Below are 26,109 nucleotides of genomic sequence, written 5' to 3'. Positions count from 1 at the left end.
GTGAGCGCACTACTGCTTGAGCCACATCCCCAGCCCCAATAGAATTTTTTTAAATGAAGTTGCAACATTGTTTAGTTTCTCCCTGATTACTTTTACAGATATGTCATAAAATGGAACATACAATTATTTTTTGACTTATGTGAATTTAGATAATTGTGCCATCTTAAAATGATGATGTCCAAATCAAGCTCACCATATAGAATGGATGTGTGTGTGTATTTATACACACTTTTTTTTAAGCAGAAGAAGAGGAGCTTGTTTTGCATAGCAAAAGAGTTTGATTTCTTAAATATGTGGTATTTGAGGTGGTTGTGAAGCATTTGGACTGTTGATCAGTTGTCTAGACAGGAAATTTTGGAGAGAGGTTGATGTAGGGGACATCATAGGTGTGTTGTGTTGTGTCAGCCACAGAATAGAATCATGAGGAAGACTAAGTGACTAGAGAAGACCAATGACTAGGACGGAAGGAGATAGTAGATACAAAAGGATACCAGAGGTAGGACAACCAGGGAATTACACATACTTTGAGGCCCGGAGAAGAGAACTGTCTGGAATGGGGACTGGCCTTTCACAAAGGGCTCCTGAAGTGTCAAGGAGAGTGAGGACTGAAGCACTGAAATGAGGTTTGATGTCTTGAAGGTAATTAGGGTCTTGGAAAGCAATTGAAGGACACTAGGGAAGGTAGAGGCCAGATTGCAGAAAGGGGGAGGTATTCTAGTAACTCTTCATTCCATATTATGGGTGTTAGTACTGATATTTATTACTGTAACTTTGGTCATCAGGAAAAGGTTAGTCAGTTTGGTAAAAACTGCTGTATTGCCAGCATTTAATGCATTTCCCACTTAGGACTGACTGACTGACAGACCGACTGACTGATCTGTCTGTCTGTCTATCTATCTATCTATTTATTTATTTTGTGGTTAGTCAGTTTGGTAAAAACTGCTGTATTGCCAGCATTTAATGCATTTCCCACTTAGGACTGACAGACTGACCAACCGATCTGTCTGTCTGTCTGTCTGTCTATCTATCTATCTATCTATCTATTTATTTATTTATTTTGTGGTGCTAGGCAAGCACTCTACTTCCCCAGCTCTCAATTCAGGATTTTTTTTGACTTGTGATGGGTTTATCAGAATGCAATTCCCTTGTAAATCAAGGAGCATCTGTATGTAATATAATTGAGAATCTTTTCTATACTAATAAAAATTCAGATATGGTCTCCATTTAAGGTTGAATGCTTTTACAAGCACTTTACTTTTATTTTGTATTTATTTATTTATTTATTTATTTATTTATTTATTTATTTATTTATTTATTTATTTATTTTTGGTACTGGGGATTGAACTCAGGGGCACTTGACCACTCAGCCACATCCCCAGCCCCATTTTGCATTTATTTAGAGACAGGGTCTTACTAAGTTGCTTAGCATCTTGCTTTTTGCTGAGGCTGGATTTGAACTCGCAATCCTCCTGCCTCAGCCTCCCAAGCCACTGGGATTTCAGCCGGGCACCACCACACCTGGCACTTTACCTTTTGTAAAAGGTAGAATTGAATAGCTCAAAATGGGAAGTTCAGTGAACAAGTCTAATATTTAATGCTTAAATTTGGACATTATTCTCTCCTTTTGGAATTTGGGAAATATGGAAGTAAACCTTGTTGTTGTTCTAGGCACAAATTTTATTTTTTTTCAGCTTTACTGATTCTTATGCTCTCTCAAGTTGAAATTTTATATCCATTTTATAACATTGAATCAATGGCCTAAAGTTGAAAAGAGCCCTGGGAGATTTCTGTCAAACTTGCTTATTAGTTCCTGTCCTTGTCAAAATGTTTGTTCTTATTAACTCTTCAGATAGAAATCTCTAATTAGAGAATTAGAGACTCAAGGTGTAGTCTGCCTTCTCTCAAAAAACAAAACCAAGAACTGGAAGGGGAAAAAGGAGAAAAGAAAGAAAAGGAAAGGGGAAAACTCATGAACAGAAAAATAATTGAAAGGCCCCCAAATCTTAGAATTATAGACCTATTAATTTGCTAAATAGTTTTTTCTTTTTAAATTCTTATTAGTTATTGATGGACCTTTATTCATTTATTTGTTAATATGTGGTGTTGAGAATCAAACTCAGTGCCTCACACATGCTGCGTAAGCGTGCTACCACTGTAAAACAGGTTGTAACAATTCTCTCCAGAATCAGGTAAGAGAAATGGTAGTTTTAGGCTTAATGATTATGCTGTTAGTTACTGTTTACATTATTTAATCTTATTGAAAAAATGGTTTAAAACAAGTACCATTTATTGATTTATCATGTCAATTTTATAATAATATAGTTTGCAAACCAAGTAGTTATATTTATTTATATTTAAATGTTTTTTAATTCATGGAGTTTTTCCTAATAAGCATTTAGTGAAGCACTACTCTTTTTTTTTTTTTTAGAATTTTTAAATATTTATTTATTTTTTTAGTTTTCGGCGGACACAACATCTTTGTATGTGGTGCTGAGGATGGAACCCGGGCCTCACACATGCCAGGCGAGCGCGCTACTGCTTGAGCCACATCCCCAGCCGCGAAGCACTACTCTTCATGCTGGCAAAAACAAACAAAGCTTTAAATTTTTTTTCACACTAAAATTTTCTCTTCTGTGTAATATGGAGAACTACTTTGGATCTCTTTTGTAGTGCCAAAGAAATTCAATTCAAAGCATATCAAGAGCAAAGATAAGGTTTTTTGGTTTTTTTTTTTTGTAATTTGCCTTGTAGATTAGCACTGTGGAAGTGAGGTATATCTTTAGAATGTCAGGTTCCTTTTTTTTTTTTTTTTTGCAGAAAGAGTTATGCTGTCTGCCTATCTGGTATAGATATTCTTAACTCCAGTGTGTATTTATTTGAGGCACTCTTAGGATTCTTCTGTGGGTTAGACTATGGTCATCTTATTCTGTCACCTCTACCCTTTTTAAATTTTTAAAAAAAATTTTTTAGTTGTAGATGGACACAATACCTTTATTTATTTTTATGTGGTGCTGAGGATCGAACCCAGTGCTTCACATGCACAAGGTGCATGCTCTACCACTGAGCCACAACCCCAGCCCCTCTACCCTTTTATTGTGACTGAAAGACATGGTAAAAGAAACAGTAGAACATTTTTAGGGAAGGAGGTTGCTGGGGATTGAACACAGGGCCTTGTTGTACATGCAAGACAAGTACTCTACCAACTGAGCTATATTCCTAACCCTCATTTTTATTTCTTTCTCAAATTATAGATAAAGATAGTTTCTGGGGGCTGGGGTTGTGGCTTAGAGGTAGAGTGCTTGCCTTGTACACATGAGGGTACTGGGTTCTGCCTTGTACACATGAGGGTACTGGGTTCAGTCCTCAGCACCAATAAAGGTATTGTGTCCATCTACAACTGAAAATATTAAAATATTTAAAAATATTTAAAAAATGATAGTTTCTGTTTAGTCACTATTTCTTTTTGTGGAGGGGGCAGGTACTGAGGATTGAGCTCAGGGGCATATCCCCAGCCCTATTTTGTATTTTAATTAAAGACAGGGTCTCACTGAGTACTGAGTTGCTTAGTGCCTTGCTTTGCTGAGTCTGGCTTTGAATTTGTGATCCTCCTGCCTAAGCCTCCTGAGCCACTGGGATTACAGGCATGCGCCAATAGCACCTAGTCACTTTTTTTTTTTTTTTTTTTTTTTTTTTTTTTTTTTTTAAATATCAGGATCTTTACAGATTCCTCCTAGTATTCATTCTTAGGAAAATGTTTGCCTTTCCTGTTGAATTTGTATGTACCTTTATCTTGTAGGAAGATTAATATAACCCAAGTTTTTCTTTTCATTTTTACTATTAGGAAGTCCAGAGAGAAATCATTCAGATTGAGTAATAAAATTTTCCAACTAACTAGTATATTTTTATCTTTTTTAATTTAAGAAGCTCTATCCTAAGTGTATTTTTTATATTGGAACTGCTAATACTTTTTTAAAACAGTAAAGTATAAGACATGAAAAATATATAGAAGGGGCGGGGGCTGTAGCTTTGCACACGTGAGGCAGTGGGTTCAATCCTCAGCAACACATGAAAATAAATTAACAAACAAAGATTGTGTCCACCTACAACTACAAAAATATATAGAAAATGGTGAAAAGTTTTGGTGATCAGCATTATCAAAAAGTAATATTTGAGGGGCTGGGGTTGTGGCTCAGCAGTATAGTGCTTGCCTTGCACGTATGAGGTACTGGGTTCAATCCTCAGCACCACATAAAAATAAATAAAGTTAAAAAAGTAATATTTGATTAAATAATTACCTCCAAATCCTAGTAAATTTTACGTACTTCGGTCTTTATAATTTTTTAGATTGCAAAATAAGCAATAACTTGTCCTGCTTTGTATCAAACTTGAGAATAGTGGAATTTTTCCTTGAGGCATGGATTTTTAGGCAGCATTTATTTATTCATTGTTCAGTTTTTATTTTAGCTAAAAATGTTGGCCTTATGAATTTATAATGGACAATTTCATTTGGAAAGCACATTTAAAAAGGGTTCAAATATATTTTGTATATGGGCTTGCATATGTGGTTTTTAAAAATTGAAAGGATATACAACACGTGGTTAACGATAGGTATTATTTGATAGTGGGGTTATAGGTGACTTTTTTTCTTTTTTTACTTATATGTATTCTGATTTGGAGGGGCGGAGTGTGGATGACAGTGAATGTATAAAAAAGAAAAATCCATTTTTTTTAGGGATTTACAAGGCTATTTTGGTTCACTAAGGGTCAAAAACTATTTTCAGTGCTCTCCTATCTTAAAGGAAGTAATATATTCATGAATAATTATCTCAAAGTTATCCAGCCCAAGGTAATGTCTCTTGAATCAGCTATAGTTTGTACACATAATCATATTCTTACTACAGTCACACAGAGTTATGGAGGGTAGGTATAATTTATCACATTAGGTTTTTCTATGTACATAACATCTTTTTATAGTATTTATACTGTATTTTCTTCATATGCCTATTTCTGACTAGGTTAGCTCTCGAAGTGGAAGGACAGTCTAATACTTACCTTTGAGGACTTGACTTTTGGAGTTAAAAGTTTAACCAACACAGTCATGATTCTTCTACCTCTTGGCAACATAGTATGATAGAAGTGGGCTTTTGGGATAGGCTTCAGTTTGAATACCAACTTTGTCAACTTACTGTTTTACTCATGTAATATTTAAGTTGATATAATTCACACACTATAAAATTCACCTTTTTTTACAATTCAGTTTTTTTTGTGTATTCACAAGTTTGCACAACTATCACTACTATCTAATGTTAGAACATTTCAACACCCTAAAAAGGAAATGCTATACCCCTACTCATGTCCATTAGCAATCACTCCTCAATCCCCCTCTTCCCCCAGCCAACTATTGATCTTCTAATCTGATCATTTTTATTCAAGGGGAAGAGATGGAAATAATGATTCTATCACTGATTTCTAACTACTACCCTTCGGCACTGTATTACACTAAAAGGAGACATTAGATAAAAAAAATGTGGCATCTATACACAATGGAGTACTATGCAGCAATAAAAAATGACAAAATCATAGAATTTGCAGGGAAATGGATGGCACTAGAACAGATTATGCTTAGTGAAGCTAGCCAATCCCTAAAAAACAAATACCAAATGTCTTCTTTGATATAATGAGAGCAACTATGAACAGAGCAGGGAGGAAGAGTAGGAAGAAAAGATTAACATTAAACAGAGACATGAGACGGGAGGGAAAGGGAGAGAAAAGGGAAATTGCATAGAAATGAAGGGAGACCCTCATTGCTATACAAAATTACATATAAGAGGTTGTGAGGGGAATGGGAAAATAAACAAGGAGAGAAATGAATTACAGTAGATGGGGTAGAGAGAGAAGATGGGAGGGGAGGGGAGGGGGGATAGTAGGGGATAGGAAAGGTAGCAGAATACAACAATTACTAATAGGGCATTATGTAAAATTGTGGATGTGTAACCGACGTGATTCTGCAATCTGCATTTGGGGTAAAATTGGGGGTTCATAACCCACTTCAATCTAATGTATGAAATATGATATGTCAAGAGCTTTGTAATGTTGTGAACAACCAATAAAAAAAAAAAGGAGACATTAATTGTGGGTTTTTTTCCCCCTTGTAGGAGAGAACACCAGGAAGTGATACTATGGGACAAACAGCAAATGAAGGTAGACTTTACTTATATAAAGATGATGTTTTTAGTTACTTGTGTGGTATACTAAACTTTTGGAATAAAGCCTTTTAATCAATAAATATTAAGTGCTTACAAGTGGAATTTTAGAACTGAATAACTATTAGAGGCAATCATGTCTTATCCTAGTTTTGTAAATGAGAAAGCTGAAACTGAGGGAGGTTAAGTGAACAAGTTATACAATATTTTGTGATACATCCAAGATTAGAATCCAGATCTTGTAACTCTGGTATGAGTGATTAAAAAATCACTTCATTCCGTTTTGTCTGCTTAATGTTCGGTATATATGCCACACTCATTTGCACTTCGCTTTGTGTTGTGTTTCCCTTTCCATTATATATTTTCCACATATTTGCCTTGCTAAATCTTGTTCCTCCTTCAAGTCTTGTATCTTTCATGACTTTTTCTCTGGCTAAATGAACGCGGTCCTTTAAATTTTGTTAAGTATATTAGTTTAGGGTAGTGTCTATAACTAGATTGAATTTCTCTAGAGCAGGAGTCATGTCTGTACATTTTCTCAGAAAATCTTACTGTGGAACTTTTAGGTAAATACAAGCATGTACTTTTAAAAAATCAAATAATTTTAAACAGAAAGCAGCCCATATAACCCTTTTTAAGTACTCACATAATTAAAAGAGTTCCCCATTTATAACCAGTAAGTAGATCTGTTACTTTGAAAGTTATCATTCTTAGGTCCTTCTTTAAGAAGCCACATCAATGTTTATAACAGCTCAATTCACAGTAGCCAAGCTATGGAACCACCCTACATGCTCTTCAATAGATGAATGGATAAAGAAAATGTGGTGTATATACAATTGAATAGTACTCAGCCATAAAGAAGAATGAAATTATGCCATTTGTTGGTAAATGGATGGAAATGTAGACTATCATGCTAAGTGAAAAAACCAATCCCAGGAAAAGGCTGAATGTTCTCTCTGATATGTGGATGCTAACCAATAACAAGGCAGGGTAGGGAGGGGGGAAGTATAAAAGTTCATTGGATTAGATAAAGGGAAATGAAGGGAAAGGAGGTGGGATGGGAATAGGAAAGACAGTAGAATAAGTTGGACATAACTTTCCTATACTTATATATGAATACACAACCAGTGTAACTCTACATCATGTACAAGAATGGGATCCTAATTGGAATGGGTTGCACTCCATGTCAAAACACACCCTACTGTCATGTATATCTAGAAACAACAAATAAAAATATAAGGAGGAATGGGATTGTGGCTCAGCGGTAGAGTGCTCGCCTTGCACATGCGAGACCCTGGGTTCGATCCTCAGCACCACATAAAAAAAGTGAAATAAAGGTATTGCGTCCAACTACAACTAAAAAAATAAATAAATATTTAAAAAATATATAAGGAAAAGTGAATGAAGAAGAAAAATAGTTGAGCAGTTATAGAGAAAGGGAGGATAGGGAATATAGAGGAGGAATGGAGGGACAAAGCCTAAAGAAAATGATGCCAGCATCTACCATGGTAAGATAGGAGAAATTAGCCAGGTGAGGAAGGAGAGGTAGCTTGTTCTAGGCAGAGGTCATCTTGAGTCTACTGAAGCAAAGATGTGGTTGGGCTAAGCGACTGGCCAGGAGATGGCAGCAGAGATCAGGCTGACCCAGAGCACAAGAGGCTCTCTGCAAGGGGTGAGCCCTTGCCACCAGCATCCCAGGTGACCTTTTTATCCATGTCCTGATTTAGCATTTTTCCTAGATCTTTTTTGGTTAGCAAAATATTGTTATGGGATAGGTCTAATTTGCATATTTGATATTTTTAAATTTTTGATAGGTAAAAATTGCATGTATTTATGGTGTAAAATATGATGTTTTGAGATATAGTATATAACTGTTCAGTGACTATAAAAAGCTAATTAACATGCATTAGCTCTCGTTTCTCATTAGTGGTAAGAATACTTAAAATCTATTTTCTTGGCAAGTTTCAGGTATTTAAAGTGTTGTCATTAATCACTGTAACCATGATGTACAATAGATCTCATGAACTTATTATTCCTCCTGTGCAATGTAAATTTTGTGTCCTTTGACAAACATCTCCCCAAGCCCAGCCTCTTAGAACCATCATTTTTCTCTCTGCTTCTCTAAATTCAACATTTTAGATTCCACATATAAGTGAGATCATGTTGTATTTGTTTTGTTTTGTTTTGTTTTGTTTTGTGCCTGGCTTATTTTACTTAATATAATACCCTCAGATTTATCCATGTTGTCACAAATGACAGAATTTCCCTTTCTGAGACTGAACAGCATTCCATTGTGAGTGTGTATCCCATTTCCTTTATCCATTTACCTGCTGGTGGACACACAGGTTGATTGAATGTGTTAACTATTATAAGAAATGCTGCAATGAACGAGGGAGTACAGATGTCTTTGACATGCTGATTCATATCCTTTGGATATATACACAGTTGTGTTTGGGAATATCTCAATTTATGAAGGAAAAAAAACCTGCTTGTTAAGTTTTTATTTTTAATTGACTAGATATATTCCATACTGAATTGAAATAAAATTGAAAGGCTTTTTAAAAAGAAGTTTATTACTTACTTGACAAAGCATCAATAAGGCCAAAACAGCAATTGTTAAAGGTATATAAAGTATGTTTAAATTGATGAATTCATAATGAAACAAAACTAAAAAAAAATCACAAGTAAAACCTATTGGGGGCTGGGGTTGTGGTTCAGCAGTAGAGCACTCGCCTAGCATGTGTGAGGCCCTGGGTTCGATTCTCAACACCATATAAAAACAAATGAAATGAAGGTGTCTGTTGGTCATCCGTGGAGATTGCTAGAGATCCAATTTATCATTTTGAAAACTCAAGAATAAAGAAAAAAATAATATGTTAATTGTGTTTTCCCTTTGTGATCTGTACCTCAGTGTAACTGAGTGGTTGAAGAGAGGAAGTTTCTCTCTACAGAAGTTTTCTGGATATGCTGGGCTCAGTGACACATGACTATAATCCCAGTAATTTGGGAGACAGGCAGGAGGATCACAAGTTCACGGCTAGTTTCAGCAGCTTAGGGAGATCCTGTCTCAAAAAATAAAAGGGCTGGGGATATAGCTCAGTGGTAAAGCATCCTTGGGTTCAGTCCCTATTACCACACACAAAAACATGTTTTCTGGATAATCAAGAATGAATGCTAGAATTAGAATCCCTCCATTTTGTAGCTACTAATAAACTAATGTCTAGGAATACCCATCCATGGCTGTTTACTAGGACCAGAAGAACACAATACTAGGGGAAAGGAGTCAGCAAAATTCTAATTAGAAAACTCTAAAGGACTAGCTAGTTTATTGCCATCAAGAACAATAAAAACATTACAAGGGAAAGGTAAAAAAGAGGAGGAGAAGGAGCCTACAGATCAAAAGGATATAGGGAGATATCAACCATTGCTATATGGGAACATTGAGTGATTCTAACATACATACCCTTATAATAATTGAAGCAGTTGGAGAAATATGAACACCTACTGGTTATTTGATGATAGTAAGGCATTTTAACTAATATTTAAGGTATAATGGCAGTATTATGCTTCAGTTTTTTTTAAGTCCTTTCAGAGATAATTTAATATCTGTGGATGAAATGATGTATCTTAGATTTGGTGAGGTCTCAAGGATCCAGGGCTATTTGAGACCTTTAGCTTAAGACAGAGGAAAAACTGCCTAGTTCATCAAATTACCTTGCATTCTAGATTCCCTGTGATATTTTTTTTTTAAGAGAGAGTGAGAGACAGAGTGAGAGAGAGAGAGAGAGAGAGAGAATTTTTTTAATATTTATTTTTTAGTTTTCGGCAGGCACAACATCTTTGTATGTGGTGCTGAGGATCGAACCCGGGCCGCACGCATGCCAGGCGAGCGCGCTACCGCTTGAGCCACATCCCCAGCCCTCCCTGTGATATTTTGAATACTCAGAAGCATACACTTTATTTCTAGGACTTGTAAATTTGATTTGGAAAGGTTTGTTTGTTTGTTTGTTTTGCAATTTTATTTTTGTGGTTCAGGGAATTGAACCCAGGGCCTAATGAATTAGGATATATTTAGTTTATACATTATAAGGATCAGCTCATTTTGGTTTATAACATTCATAACAAATGTTTGCTTATTCTGCATGCCAGTTCCTGTTCTAGTGAACAAGACAGGCAAAATAAATCCCTTATGGTGCTTTCATTTGAGTAGAGTGAGACATATAGTAAACAAAATAAAGTGGGCAAATTATAAAGTGAATAGTAAGAACTATGTAGAAGATGAGGGTATTAGTCATAAAAGTTAACACTTACTATTAGAAAATAGTAAGACCTATGCAGAAGATGAGGAAGTTATAAAAAATACAACTTAATAGTAAGAATAACTTCATGGGCTGGGGTTGTGGCTCAGTGGTAGAGCCCTCGCCTAGCATGCACGAGGCACTGGATTTGATCCGCAGCACCACATAAATGTAAAATAAAGATATTGTGTCAACGTAAAACTAAAAAATAAATATTAAAAAAAATAACTTCATGCTGTGGTTTTTTTGGTATTGCTGACTATTTTCTCTTTTTTGTTAGATTCAATGGAAGTCAAGAAGGAGAGTCAAGAGAAAACTCCTCACTCAAGCACATCATCTGTGCAAAATGGTAGGTTTTAAAGTAGTTTAATACAACATGGTTTTGTTTCTTACTTAGTATTAAAATAAACTCTTATTGCTTTTGGTACAATATGTACAATAAACTTGTAAATATAAAAGCTAATCAATAGAAAAGGTCAAAGCTTGTATTTTATTCTGAAATTTTTACTTTGGTTTTACTTAGAGATAAAATTTATCCTTTAATAGTCTAACTAGTCAGGCAACATACATTGTTTCAAGCCAGCTAAGTACACTGTTTTTTGATCTTCTCTGGCATTATGGTATGTTATTAATGGGGAGGGGCAGACATTAAGAGTTTGTAGAAAATGTAGATCATTAAAATATTCTGTATACCTGACTACACTAATGATTAGCTAACTGCTTTGCTCTACTAACATCTTCTTGGCACTTTGGATCTAATAGTCCTTTGAGAAACTACTCTGGTTCTCAGAATTTTTTCTTTCCATGAAACATAAGAGCAAAATTCTGTTGGACCACATACTTACACACCTTCAGCTCCCCATGAAGAACAAAGTGCCTTCCCATTCATGGGATGAAATGGTATAAACATGTTTCTTGAATAAATTCATATCTAAAGTAGATGAATAAACTTTGTATTACTCTACAAAAATTCCTTTGTTTCTAATGACATTTTTTAAATCACTGTGCTTTACTTCTCAATACATTGAAAGGACCTGGGTTGTATCAGAGTCATTATTATTAGGAAATTGTCTTGTTTTTTTTATTTCCATGCTGCTAATCAAATGTAGATCAGGATGTTTGAATCTGCTCTTTAGGAAGTATTTGTTTTTAAAGAGTTTTCTAACTGAAAAACAGATGGTTCTGAAAATTACTATGCATACCATATGTGTATATATATGTATGTATATGTATATTCATTCATCCCTGTTTTGCACATGTGTTTTCTCCAGATGATTTTCAGTGGGACAAATATTTGAAAGAGACTGGATCTTTAAGTGCTCCTGCAGAATGCTTCAGACAGGTATGCCAAAATTTTGTAGATGTTTTTTATATTAATGTAAACCAGGCACGGTGGCACAGGCCTGTAATCTCAGCACCTTGGGAGGCTGAGTCAGGAGGATCACAAGTTCAAAGCCAGCCTCAGCAACAGCGATGTGCTTAGCAACTCAATGAGACCCTCTCTAACTAAAATACAAAGTAGGGCTGGGGGTGTGGCTCAGATGTTGAGTGCCTCTGAGTTCAATCCCCCCCAAAATAAAAATAATTTATTCTTATGTCAGGTATACTAAGCCCTTATGATTGCCCATCTGGAGGGAAAGATAAACTTGTAAATAAATAATTATGAGAAGTGTGATACCTTTATACCGGGAAGGATAATAGAAGACATTCTATTTGAGATTGTTGGGAAGAGGGGGAGGCAGAGGCAAGGCACCTGGGTTTGAAAGAATCTGAATATTGAGGGATAGCCTGGGGTAGCTTGAAGCACAAAGTGGATGGAAGTGATAGTGTGGAAATGAGGTTAAAGGTGTGGGAACATTTAAACTGTGCTGAGCAGCTGGACTTTATCATAGGCAACGATGATCTGCTAGTAGGTTTTTTCCAAGAGGAACAGCCTAATTGCATTCTTACTTCAGAAAGCCCCTCTAGGTGAATTTTAGAGGTTCTATTTAGGTATGTGGGCAAATGAGTAAGACTAGCAATGGGTAATGTTTTTATACTGCATGTCAAACCAAGGAGAGAGTTTGGAGAAAATTTTTTTCTTGACCCTGATAGGTTTGACCTCAGTTACTGTCTGCTATGACTCGTACTTAAAATGTTTCCCAGGTATTCTGGTAACATAACTGTTTTTCTTAAAGTTGATGCATTTTTGACAAATTTTTATCTATATATAGTCTAAGATTCCACCAGCAAATGACTTCAAAGTTGGTATGAAATTGGAAGCTCGTGACCCTCGCAATGTTACTTCAGTATGTATTGCTACAGTTATTGGAATTACTGGGGCCAGATTACGTTTACGATTGGATGGTAGCGACAACAGAAATGATTTTTGGAGACTTGTTGATTCCCGGGACATACAGCCTGTTGGGACATGTGAAAAAGAAGGAGACTTACTTCAGCCTCCACTGGGTAAGAATAAACCATTTTTAAAAATAACATTCTTACTAGTGTGATATTTAGTGGAAATAATTTTAAGTGACCTTTAAAAAATCTCTCTGGCACGCTCACAAGTCAGGTGGTTACTGTGTAGAATGTATGATGAGAGAGAAACTCCATGCCATATGTTGTGCAGTTTGACTTGAGTACTCCTGGCATATGTTTGCCAAAGAGTTCCATTTCAGGACAGTGCTCATGCTAAATCTTCAAACTTGAAATGCTAAGTGCAGCTTTAGATTACACATTCAGATCAAGAACCCCATCTGAGGAAGAAGTTTGTAGCATTTGGTACGAGTTATAGCCTTCTCAATTTTGATCATTGAGCCATTCAGCATTTTTGATATGAAATGAACAATAGGTGAACTCCAGGTCCAAACATGAGAATTTCATTATACCTACAGTGGGAAGAAATCAGAGTGAGAGAAATAGGAGTCAGTAACTTTGAGAGCGAGCTCCAAATCCTAACCACTAGTTCACTAGGGGACTTACATTTAGGTCTTTACAAAGGAGGAGAGGATGGAACTTTAAGTAAAGGGATTAAGATATCAAATGTGTAACACTCAATTTTGGCTAAGCCTTTAAAAGATAAAAAGATAGTGACTCTTACTTAGGGCAAAAATTTTTAAATTTAAGCACACCATGATACTATGTGGAAAATAAATGATTTAGTTTCATTATTCTACATTCTGAGTGATTGGTAATTATTGGTTTTTATTTTTATTTTTTTGCAATACAGGAAATTGAACCCAAGGGCAGTGTACCACTGGAGTATATCCCCAGTTCTTTTATTTATTTATTTATTCATTTTTTTTTTTTTTTTAAATTTTGAGAGGGTTTCATTAAGTTCCCAAGCCTAAGTTTCCAAGGCTATCCTTGAACTTGTGATCCTCCTGCTTCACCTTCCCAAGTTTCTGGAATTATAGGCATGCACCAATGTGCCCAATAGTGGTTACTCTTTTAGCAGTATATTTTCATAATGCCTTATTGTAATTGTTAATATAACTAATATGATTTAGGCTTCCAGATATTGCTCAGTGGTTGAATCTGTGCTTAGCATGTACAAAGTTCTTGGTTCAATCCCTAGCATCCTGCCCCTTCCCACCAAAAAAAATTGGTTTAAGATTTATACTTATTGAGCTGGGGTTGTGGCTCAGTGGTAGAGCACTTGCCTAGCATGTGTGAGGCACTGGGTTCGATTCTCAGCACCGCATATAAATAAATAAATGAATAAAAAAAGGTCCATCAACATCTAAAAAATTTTTAAAAATATATTTTTTTATGTTTGGGTGGTGCTGGGAATCAAACCCAGGGCCTCAGACTTACTAAGCACACACTTTCCTACTGAACTATATCCTCAGCACTAAAATATTTAAAAAAAACTAGTCAGAGATATGTTATAAGATGATTTAGGGTATATGTGGGTTTTTTTTTCTTTTCCTTTTTTTTTTTTAAATTTTTTTTAGTGGTAGATGGACACAATATCTTTATTTTTATTTATTTATTTATATGTGGCGCTGAGGATTGAACCCAGGGCTTCATGTGTGCAAGTCAAGCACGCTACCACTGAGCCATAACCCCAGCCCATTTTTTGCCTTTTCTTCATATCACATTTTTTGGGTACTAGGGATCGAACTCAAGGACACTCTACCACTGAGTCATGACCTCAGCCCTTTTTTGTATTTTATTTAGAGACAGGGTCTCACTGAGTTACTTAGTGCCTGACTTTTCCTGAGACTGGCTTTGAACTCTAGATCCTCCTGCCTCAGCCTCTGAAGCTGTTGGGATTACAGGTGTGTGCCACCATGCCCAGCTATTTTTGCATTTTATTTAAAGAAAATAAAGCTATTACAATGGTCAGCATTTCAAATGCATAACCAGATTTATGGTCATTCTCTTTTTTCAAATTACTTATTTTTTTAAAATACAAATAATACTTATAGATTACTATCTATTTTGGCAGTGTATATAGAAATTCACAATTTGTGTCAGTTTGGTCTATATGCACTTTTGAATAGTTTAATTTTCATTTTAATATAACAACTTATTTAGTTTTCCTTTTTAAATTTTTGTTTACTTAAAGGTTTTTAAATTTTTTAGTTATAGATGGAACACAGTGCCTTTATTTATTTTTAAAAAATATTTATTTTTTTCGTTCTGTTGGACACAATATCTTTAGTTTATTTTTATGTGGTGCTGAGGATCAAACCCAGCATCTCACACATGCTAGGTGATTACTCTACCACTGAGCCACCACCCCAGCCCTTATTTATTTATTTTTATGTGGCACTGAGGATCAAACCCAGTGACTCACACATGCTAGGCAAGCATGCTACCACTGAGCCACAACCCCAGCCCTTGTTTATTTAAATCTTAAAGGTTATTATTAAGATTTTTTTCCTTTTGACATACAAACCAAAGTGTACAAATTCTAAGTATACAACTTATAACAAACATACCTGTATAACTACCACTCATATCAGGAAATAGAAAACCCTAGAAGCCCACTTCTGCTGATTCCCCAAGTTATAAGCTACCCCTTCCCAAGTATAAATAGCATCTAGACTTCCTAATATTATAGATTAGTTTTATCTGTTTTAAAACTTTTTATATTTGCTTTAATCTGTTTTTGTTTTGGGGTGGGTTTTTTTGTGTTTTTTTTTTTTTTTTTTTTTTAGTTTGTGTATGACTTTAGATGATTTAAAATTTTAGGAGAATCTTGGTGCATGATAAGATGAAACAAAAGTTAAGTAGAAGGACCAGAGAATGATGGTTATGGAATATTCTTCTGAGAATGCTATTTATTAGATATCAGTAATGTTGATTTATTATAAGAGTAAGTAACAAATCAAGTACATACACTCATTTTTTCCTAATGGCAGTTGTTTTCCTTAGTTAGAGGGTTTTTGTACAGGATTATTAGAAGATGGCTTTTTCTACCTTAACTTTCTTGCATGTTTTATCCTATTGATGCATCCATTATTAGTGATTCGTATGCCTGTCTATCTTAATGCATTTATCCATCAAGGATGCGTGCTAACTTCTTTCCAGTTCTGGTATGGGCATAGGCAGGTGTTGTATGAAACATATTGTCCTGAGAAAATGGTAAAATTATCACCCCCTCTTGTCTTCCTGCTGCCTGTGCTGCATGTTGAGATCTCTAGCAAAGACAACTGTCAAGTCTATTTTGATAGCTTCTGATACGAATTCTAAGATCATGTTTAGATTGCTGAAGCAAGAGCAGTCTTTTTTCTTAACATTTTATGAAAAATTTCAAGTATACATAAAAGAAGAATTTTACAGTGAACACCCCCATACCCACTACTTAGATTCTACCATTATCATTCTATCGTACTTGCTTTATTACTTATCTATCCATTTTCTGTCCTTTTGTTAGTTCATCAATCCCTCTTATTTTTTAATACAATTCGGTGTAAGTTATTGATATTAGTATACTTCTCTTAGATGCTTAAATTAACTAGAATTAGCATTGGGTTTTTTGTATATTAAATCTATATACAATGAAATGTACTGCTGTATATGTACATTTGCTGAGTTCAACAGAAAACTGTCTTTCTGAAAAGAAGAAACCAGGGGCTTTGAGGGAAAAAGGTGGGTAAAAGTCTTTTGAAATCTTTGCCTGTGCTTGCATTGTTATTGGTAAAATGGAACTTCTTTCAGTCTCTGTCTTGGATTCCCAACAGATATACATGTTCATTGGTAAACCATAGCCAGTAACTTCTCTAAAATAGAGTTTTGCTGCATGTGGTGGTACACACCTGTAATCAAAAGCTGGGGACTTAACTCAGTGGTAAAAGCACTCCTGCGTTCATCCCCAGTACCAACAAGAAAAAGTTGCTAACCCCACTGTAGCATTGTTGCCAGACAGTACAGTGGGGATAGTAACAATGAGAGGAGGGTGCATCTGCTCCTCTTGCCTGTATCCTATGTCCTTAGATAAGAAGGTCATTCTCTGGAAAAGAATGATGAGTGAAACATGTTTTTGGTTTTTTTTTTTTTTTTTTAATACTAACTTGCTATAGTATCACAGGGGGACTTTTTTCATGATTTCTAATTTTTAAAATAGGCTACCAGATGAATGCATCATCATGGCCGATGTTCCTTTTGCGAACACTGACAGGATCTGAAATGGCACCTGCAACTTTCTTTAAGCAGGTAAGTGTCATAAAAAACTTCCAACAACTTATATTTTTATTGTGTTAATGGGAATGCTTAATGCTTTGTCTTCCCTGATATGAAAAGGCAAAAATACTTTTTAAATTACTGGATTGGCAATTAAAGTTGTTTGCTGGCCCAAATAGGGAAGGGGGCCACAGAGAAGATGTATCTTTTCAGGCAGGCCCACAGTGACACTCCTCTTCCAGCCACACCCCACCTTTCTACTGTTAACACCCAGTCATTCTGAAACTAGGATGGACTGATTAGGTTACATCTCTCAAAGTCCTATCATTTTATCTCCAATACTGCATTAACATGAAAGCTTTTGGTGGACACCTCATATGCAACCCAAAATACCTACCCTTATGATATTTGTATGCTAGTAAAGAGAGATGGTCAATAAACACAACTTAAAAAGCAAAACATGGACACATGTAAGAAATGATATGTGCTATGCAAAAAGAGGGGAGGGGAGAGAGTGTGTATGAAGGGATCCAGAGAGCCATGTGGGGGAAGGGGTTTTGTACAATTTTAAGTAAGGTAAAGAATTAGGGCAAGTTTCAAATGAAAAGTAATATGTGAACAGAAACCTGAAGGATCTGATTGTTAACCAAGCAAATATCTACAGAAGAAGTGCTCAAGCAGAGAGAATATCCATGGTCAAGACTGCCATGCAGGTGCTGTCTGGAAAGTTTGAGGAATATCAAGGAAGCAAGTGTAGCATAGTTTCAGATCTGTGAGAATGCATTTCTTCCCATATTAATTGATAAATATAGAGCTTACTTTTTGTGTGCTAAGTATTATAAGAGAATACACTTGAGCAAATGGTTTTTAATACATCTTAACAATGAAAACTTAAAAAAATGTTTTGGTAGGAACCACCAAAGCCACCCATAAATAATTTTAAGGTGGGGATGAAACTGGAAGCTATTGACAGAAAAAACCCATACTTGATCTGTCCTGCAACCATTGGAAATGTGAGAGGAGACGAAGTTCATATCACGTTTGATGGATGGAGTGGAGCATTTGATTATTGGTGCAAGTATGATTGTCGAGATATTTTTCCAGTTGGGTGGTGCTGCCTAACAGGAGATGTATTGCAACCACCAGGAAATAGTGGTAAGCTAATACATAACTACATATTCATTTATTCATTCATTCATTTTTATTGAAGTTAGTTCTAACTGCTTTGTGGCATTGTGGTTTAGCATTGGTGATATTAGGACTTCATGTCTAACTAGAGTGGCAGCCAGAACAGCAGTATCACTGTTCAAGCAAGAGAACTAGAAGTCAAGAAAGGCTATGATTAGAATTCTTGAGGGCTGCTCCAACTTCATAGTCTTAGTTCCAGTGCACACTGGAGAATATGGGCAAGCTAAAAATTTCATTTGGACCACTGAAGCCTTGTTGCTATAAGCATTGGTCAAGGGTGGGGGGTGGTTCAACTACTTTTATAATAGCTATTCAATTAAAAATTATACACTAGAACTGGGAATATAGCTCTGTGGTAGAATGTGTTAAGCATGCACAAGGCCCTGGGTTTGATTCCTAGTGCCCTAAGGAATTTTTTTTTACATGGTATATTCCAGTGTTCATATTTCAAAGGCAATTTTTCTAAAAGTTGGGCATAACATCTATTTAAAACACATTTTGAATGGTTTTGATTCTGTTTTTCAAGTTAAATTGATACTTCGATAGTTTTAAGTAAAATCTACACATAAGTGAAAATTTATAACACTTTAGAAGTTATTATAGATTTCTATGTTATTTTAGTTATGGTACTATTTATTGGCTATAACGCTAAATTGAATAAGTTGAATACTGTGACCATCTAGATATTTTCTTTCAGAGAAAAGTCCTCAAAATATTGAAGCTTCTTGTTGACTCTTCAAGGGCCTTTAGACATGCCTAAATTGGTCTTCTGTGATGGAATAACTGCTGAGATTTAAGTGAGATCTAAGCATAGAACTCAAACACTGGCCTAAGTTTAATGTGAAGCTATTAGTGGAATTAAATGTGAATATAATTAAAATGTACTCCACTAAATGTATTTATACCAGAAAAAAGCTAGATGTAGAAATGAATAGGAAAAATGTGTAGAGGAGAGTGGTGACTATTATTGTAACTGCTAGTAAGACTTTCTGTAATTTGAGTCACATGTTATTATACTACAATACTGCATGCCTTGATGTTCTTTTTTTATTAGGTACCTCTTTTATCATTTCCTTGCTTCCATATTTCTAGAAAGTAGATACTAGTGGTTGAATTTGTAGAATCTATCCATTTTCATATGCTGCAAAGATAACTAAGGCCTAGTGTATCCCCTCAAGAAGTTTACCTTATAGTGGAAGAGAGATGAATCTCAGGAGCGACTGGTATGTAAAAAATAATATAGAATTAGCAATTCAAGAATAGAGATGTGTGCTAGGTGTGAAGGGGACCCAGACTTCTGATCTGTGCTAGAGGAAAAGGTGGTTGTATAAAGGAATGCTTCACAAAAGGACACATGACGTGAGAAGGAATTTGCTAGGCCAAATGTAAATAGAGGTAGGGTGGACCCGTTACAGTGTGTAAAATTTGTTTATCCTAAAAACTGAGGAGTTTAGTTTGTGACAAGGTGAATTTGGAATGTGTGATTGAGAATGCTATTGTCCTCCAGTACTTTTTTCCCCTTAGTAATACAGTTTGGTTGACGAATGTAATGACTACTTTTGCAGTCAAACCTACAAGTATGATTTTTGCTAAGTACAGATAGTATGTCCTACTTTCAGAAATTAAAGAATATGGTTTTGGCTGGATCATGAGGTGGGGACCATGTCCTAGGCACTATAAAATAGAAAATGGGAAGTCCCTGAGGACTTCATGCAGCAGAGCTTTCGAATTAGTCTATAATGCCCTTTTCTGGACTGTTAATGGAGAGGAATAAACTGTTACGTTATGTAAACCACTATTCTTTTAGCTTTTTCTCTTACTGTGAGCTGAACTTGATTCAGGGTAAAATTTTGACATCCAGATGCACATGTCCATTGGATAGCTGCACATGCAGATATGGTGCCTTAAAAAAAGATCCTGATTGATTAAAAACAGGATTGAGAGTCATCGTGTGCACTCAAACAAATACTGTTTGTGCCAGACAGGAGTACAGGTGTGTGTGGGAGGGTGCAGTTTACATGTTTTGTTAATAAGAGCAAATGGTGGAAGTTTTGAGTCTGGTTTTAATTGTACATGTTTAACCAGGTGGAAATGGAAGAGAATCGATACAGAATCTTGTGTGTCAACATTTAAGATAGTGATTCTCAAGGGTGGGGTAGGGGAAGGGGTGGGGGGAAGACAGTAATTCTCACTCTTGAATCACTTGGAGTCGTTTGTTGAAAGACATTACCCTGGAACTCAATTCCAGGGGTTCTGAGTCAATAGGCCTAGAAATCTAGGACACCGAGAAAAAATGTACGTAAATGTAGGATAATTACTAGATGGTTCTCCTAACAATAGGAGAGGAAATATTTTAATGAGAAAACATTCAACAAGCAAGAAAATAGTCATTGGTGAACTTAGTACATGTGATTAGTGAACTTCTTTATAAAGAGTCAGATTTAGAGTCAGGATTGAATAGGAAATGGAAAATATGGGAAAATATGTGGCTTCTCAGTACATTGTGAGATCTGCCTTTTCTATTCTTACCCTACTGAACATTTTCCCACTTTAAGTAAAATTTGAAAAATCTTATGTTGCTTTGTCTCTTTACCCTCTGCTGTGTGTAATGCTTTCAGTATTTCCTCTACACTCATTGAAAACCATATTAGATAGTGTTATAATTTTGCTTTCATCATCAAACATAATTTAGAAAACATGAGAAGGAAAGTTTATTGTATTTGCCCCATATTCTTGCCCTTTCAATTGTTATTTCTTCTTGATTTTCAAGATTGCTCCTTTCATTATTTTCTTCTTGCTTAGAGAGGTTTTTTTTGGCCATTCTTTTAGGAATGAGGATGACAAATTCTCTTGGTTTTTCTGAGAATGTCTTTATTTTGTCCTCATTCTTGAAGAATATTTGTTAGATATAGAATTCTAGACTGATAGTTTTTCCAGCACTTTTCACGTGCTGGAAACATATCTTCTTTATGGCTTCCAGGGTTTCAGATGAGAAATTTGTAATTATTCAATTTGTTTTCCCATATAGGTTCTATTATGGGTACTGAGCCACAACCCCAGCCCATCCTGTGGCTTTTTAAATTTTTTGTAAATTTTTTCCTTTTAGATTTACACAACAAATATATTTTGACATATTATACCTACATGGAATATAACTTATATTAATTAGGATCCCTTTGCAGTTACACACATGATGTGGCATTTCATTGGTTGTATATTCATAAAGGTACATAGGAAAGTTAAGTCACATTCTTTCTGCAGACTTTCCTATTCCTATCCCCCCTCCCTTTTCTTCATTCCCTTTGTATAATCTAATGAATTTATATCCTGCTTCCACTTATTGTGTGTCAGCATCCACATATCAGAGAGAACATCTGGGATTGGCTTATTTCACTTAGTCTCCAGTTCCATCCATTTTCCGGCAAATGTCATAATATCATTCTTCTTTATGGCTGAGAAATATGCCATTGTGTATATATACCATATTTTCTTTATCCATTCATCTGTTGAAGGTTAGTTCCATAGCCTATCTATTGTGAATTGAGCTGCTTTAAACATTGATGTGGCTGTGTCACTATAGGATGCTGATTTTAAGTTCTTTGAGTATAAAACGAGGGTGGGATAACTGGGTCAAATGGTGTTCCATTCCAAGTTTTCTGAGGAATTTCCATACTGCTTTCCATAGTGGTTGCTCTGTGCCTTTTTTTTTTTTTAAATAGTATTGGGGATTGAACTTGGCCTTGTTGATGTGAGAGCTGTACAACCCCAATCTTCTTGTGGCCTTTTTATTTTTATTTTTTTTTAAATAAGAATGTATTTGTGTATCATATTTGTGCTTTGAAAGTTTTGGCTTGAAAGGGATTTCTGAATACACTGATTTGTTTTGTTGAGAGAGGTGTCCTTATGTTATCAGCTCAAGTGATCTTCCTGCCTCAGCTTCCCCTATAGTGCCACCATACCCAGTTTTAAACATATTTTGCACTTAATATTATTTTCACCTTAAGATTGGGTTTATCAGGATGTAACCCCACCCTAAGTTGAGGTGCTTCTGTATCCCCATGTAAAATATGTTCCTACAAATGCATTCCATCATACGACTTAACAAAATCTCTGTTTTGTTAGGTATTTAGAATATATCCATATTTATGTTACTAAACTAGATGATATGATAATTACTTCTATGCATATGTATTTGCATATCTCTCTTTTTCCATTCATTAATTTTGCTGGGGTAAGGGATTTTTTTTAAAAAAATTTTGTTTTAGTTATACATGGACACAAGGTCCTTTTATGTGCTGGTGAGGATTGAACCCAGTGCTTCACATGTGCAAGTGCTCTGCCACTGAGCCACAACCCCAGCCCTAGGGGTATGTTTTTAAAGCTGACAAATGGTTTTTCAGAAAGGTATACCCACTTTCTCCACCCTCAGACTAAGTGAAAGTAGTTTTTTCATACTCTGGCCAACCTCAGAAATTACCTTTATTGTTTTTGTTATTTTAAGTTTTTCATTTCATAGGTTACTAGTAGCAGTGAATTTTCTCTTTACGTGTATTTTAACCATTAATATTCCCTTACAATTTGCCTGTTGATAACCTTTTTTCATTTTTCCTCTTAGAGTGTTCCCTTTCTTATCAATTTTATGGCTTTATTTATTGTATATATCAACCTTTGTCATAAATGTAAAACTTCTTTCTCAGTCATTTGCTTTATAGTGTTATTAATAATGTCTTTTTTAACTTACAGAGCTATTTATTGACTTGACTAGTAAATAATTAAAGGGACTTAATTCCAGTAGGCACTCATAGGAGTAAATTAATTTAATTTCATAAATTAAAAGCATCTATTTTATTTCTTTTGAATATTTCCTTTTTTTAAAGTTTTTTAAAAATTTTTTTTAGTTGTAGATGGACACAATACCTATTATTTTGTTTGTTTTATTTGTTTATTTTTATGTGGTGCTGGGGATCGAACAAACCCAGTGCTCATGCATGCTAGGCAGGCTCTCTACCACTGAGTCACAACCCCAGCCCCTTGAATATTTCTTATATTCATTGGAAATGTTTTTCCGACCTTTAAATAATTGCTTTTCCATGATTTTTAAGAGTGTGGCACAAAACTTTTTCAAATAATCAATTATGAAAATGGTTCAGTTGCACGTTGTCTTAAATATAGTAAGGCAGCCATAAGTGCTACTTGATTTGATGTTACATTAAAAAGGATTTAAACTTTACTGATTTTTTTTCTTTTAATAAAATTTAATTTACTTTAAGTCTTCTAGATATAGATAGGTGGACACAATACCTTTATTTTATTTAGTTAGTTTTTTTTCTTTTTTTTTAATTTTTTTATTGGTTGTTCACAACATTACAAAGCTCTTGACATATCATATTTCATACATTAGATTGAAGTGGGTTATGAACCCCCAATTTTACCCCAAATGCAGATTGCAGAATCACGTCGGTTACACATCCACAATTTTACATAATGCCCTATTAGTAATTGTTGTATTCTGCTACCTTTCCTATCCCCTACTATCCCCCCTCCCCTCCCCTTATTTAGTTAGTTTTATGTGGTGCTGGGGATTGATCCCAGGGCCTCACTCATGCTAAGCAAGTGCTTTTCCACTGAGCCACAACCCCAGCCCTCCTTTTTTGTTGTTGTTACTAGGGATTGAACCCAGAAGCCCTTTACCACTCTACCACTGAGCTACATTCCCTGACCTTTATATTTTATTTTTCAGTTTGAGACAGGGTCTTGTTAAGTTGCTGAGGCTGGCCTTGAACTTTACAGTCTTACCTCAGCCTCCAAAATAGCTCGAATTACAGATGTGTACCACCCTGCCCCCCATTGAACCCAGGCCTCATGCATGCTAGGCAAGTGCTCTACCACTAAGCTACATGTCCAGATGTAAATTTTTTCTTCAACTATGTAAAAACTTTTTATTATCAGAAATAGTGAATTGTTGTACTTATCATTTGTAGAAAAATGCACTGGAAAAATATACTTGGATAGAAAATTCAACAAGTGGTATGCCTTTTTTCCTGGTTTATTTAGGGTTTCCTCTCTTGGCTCTCAATATGACCCTACAAACTTTTTTTTTTTTTTTTTTTTTTTTTTTTTTTTTTTTTTTTTTTTTTAAAGAGAGAGAGAGGAGAGAGAGAGAGAATTTTTAATATTTATTTTTTAGTTCTCGGTGGACACAACATCTTTGTTGGTATGTGGTGCTGAGGATCGAACCCGGGCCGCACGCATGCCAGGCGAGCGCGCTACCGCTTGAGCCACATCCCCAGCCCGATCCTACAAACTTTCAAAGCCCATAGCTTCTGGTTAATGCTGTCATGGCTCATCAGGTTTGCTCAGCTGACCTATCCAGGGTGTCTGAGACAGTGGAAACAAACGTGTGTGCTAATGTGGCTTTGGCAACTTGGAGAAGGAGGCTGAGTCATATATATATATATATATATATATATATATAAAAACAAGACCCATTGCAGATTTTCTAATTTGACGTTTGCTCTTGCTGTTTTTAACTTGTTCTTCCACCCTCTTTTTTTTTTTTTTTTAACCTTAGTTGCCTCTAAGTAATGATAGATATTTAGAAATAGCTTGTAAGGTAATGTTTTATATTTTTCTCATATTGCCCTTCTCATGTGTCTTGCATATAGTAACATAAATTTATAGCCAGTCCTTCTAAATATTTAATCCATGAAGAGGCAAGACAGGGTGATTTCAGCAATTTGCAATCAGAACTAGAACTACCCTTATTTTGAAAGCTATAAAGAGTTCACATTTTTTTCTTTTTCCTAAAAAAAAATTAACCAGATATTATTATTTTTTTGGAGAAAATTAACCAGATATTATTATTTTATTTCCATATTTATTTATGAACATAATAAATGTAGATTGCTAGTGTTTTTAAAAATTTGGGAGCGGATTATTTTTCAAAACTTATTCCTAGTTAATTTTTCTCAGATTATGAGAAAAAATAATTTGTTACATTGTAATCTGTTTTATTTTCCTTTAATGGTGCTTAAATACTTTATTGAAAACTACATTCAAACTTTAAGTTTGAATTTACATAATCTCTAAAATATTATTTTAAGTTTAGCTTCAGATTTATATATTGTAAACTAACAATCCATATTGGTGTGAAGTGTCACCTTGTAGCCCAATTCTTTAAGCAATTGTGATTTTATAGACTGGGAAGGAGAGCAGGCAGCAAACTTCCAGATGCTTTGAGTACAAAGTTGCAGGTTCCCAAGAGTATAGAGGAATTCCTCTGGTCCAAAGGAACTGTGGAGGAGGGGAAAATCTAGAATCAGGAAGATGTAGCCAAACATTGCTGCCCAGTAACACCGAAGGCATTCAAGTGACTATCTGTAACTCTTTTCTTGATAAATATCCTTCAGTTTACTGGGTCCCCTATCCCCCTATCTCTCATGGTGTTAGCTTTAATTTAGAAATGAAATTCAGTGGTAACATGACTTTCTGATGAAGAATATTTGACAGACCTGACAGACCTGGCAAATTAGATTTTCTTTATTGCTAATTCAGACATAAATTTTATGAACAGAAACCTTTCTTCTTAAACATAATGAATTATCTTGGTACTGTTATGAGTGCTGGTTTATGTTTGCATGCAGGTTGTGTGTGGTTTAGTTTTTTTTTTTTAATAATTAAAATTTTAAGGAGGGGCTAAGATTATAGCTCAGTGGTGAAGCGCTTGTCTAGCATGTGTGAGGCACTGGGTTTGATACTTGGCACCACATAAAAATTAATTAATTATTAAGGTTTATCCACAACTA

General features: G+C 35.2%; 1 protein-coding gene across 1 annotated transcript in view; it reads left to right on the top strand.

The window, feature by feature from the left end:
• SCML2 (Scm polycomb group protein like 2) overlaps positions 1-26,109 on the top strand; it is a 64,391-nt gene that overhangs the window by 6,019 nt on the left and 32,263 nt on the right. Inside the window, exons 2-7 of the mRNA XM_081278141.1 lie at positions 6,156-6,201; positions 10,782-10,850; positions 11,773-11,843; positions 12,715-12,949; positions 17,061-17,149; positions 18,028-18,271. Of these exons, the coding sequence (XP_081134267.1) occupies positions 6,156-6,201; positions 10,782-10,850; positions 11,773-11,843; positions 12,715-12,949; positions 17,061-17,149; positions 18,028-18,271 (754 nt within the window). The remainder of the gene's footprint in view (positions 1-6,155; positions 6,202-10,781; positions 10,851-11,772; positions 11,844-12,714; positions 12,950-17,060; positions 17,150-18,027; positions 18,272-26,109) is intronic.

The sequence above is a fragment of the Spermophilus citellus genome, assembly GCF_964194105.1.
Source record: "Spermophilus citellus genome assembly, chromosome: X".
NCBI lineage: Eukaryota > Metazoa > Chordata > Mammalia > Rodentia > Sciuridae > Spermophilus > Spermophilus citellus.
The sequence above is the reverse complement of the archived record's forward strand: the minus strand, read 5'-3'. Positions and strand labels throughout refer to the sequence as shown.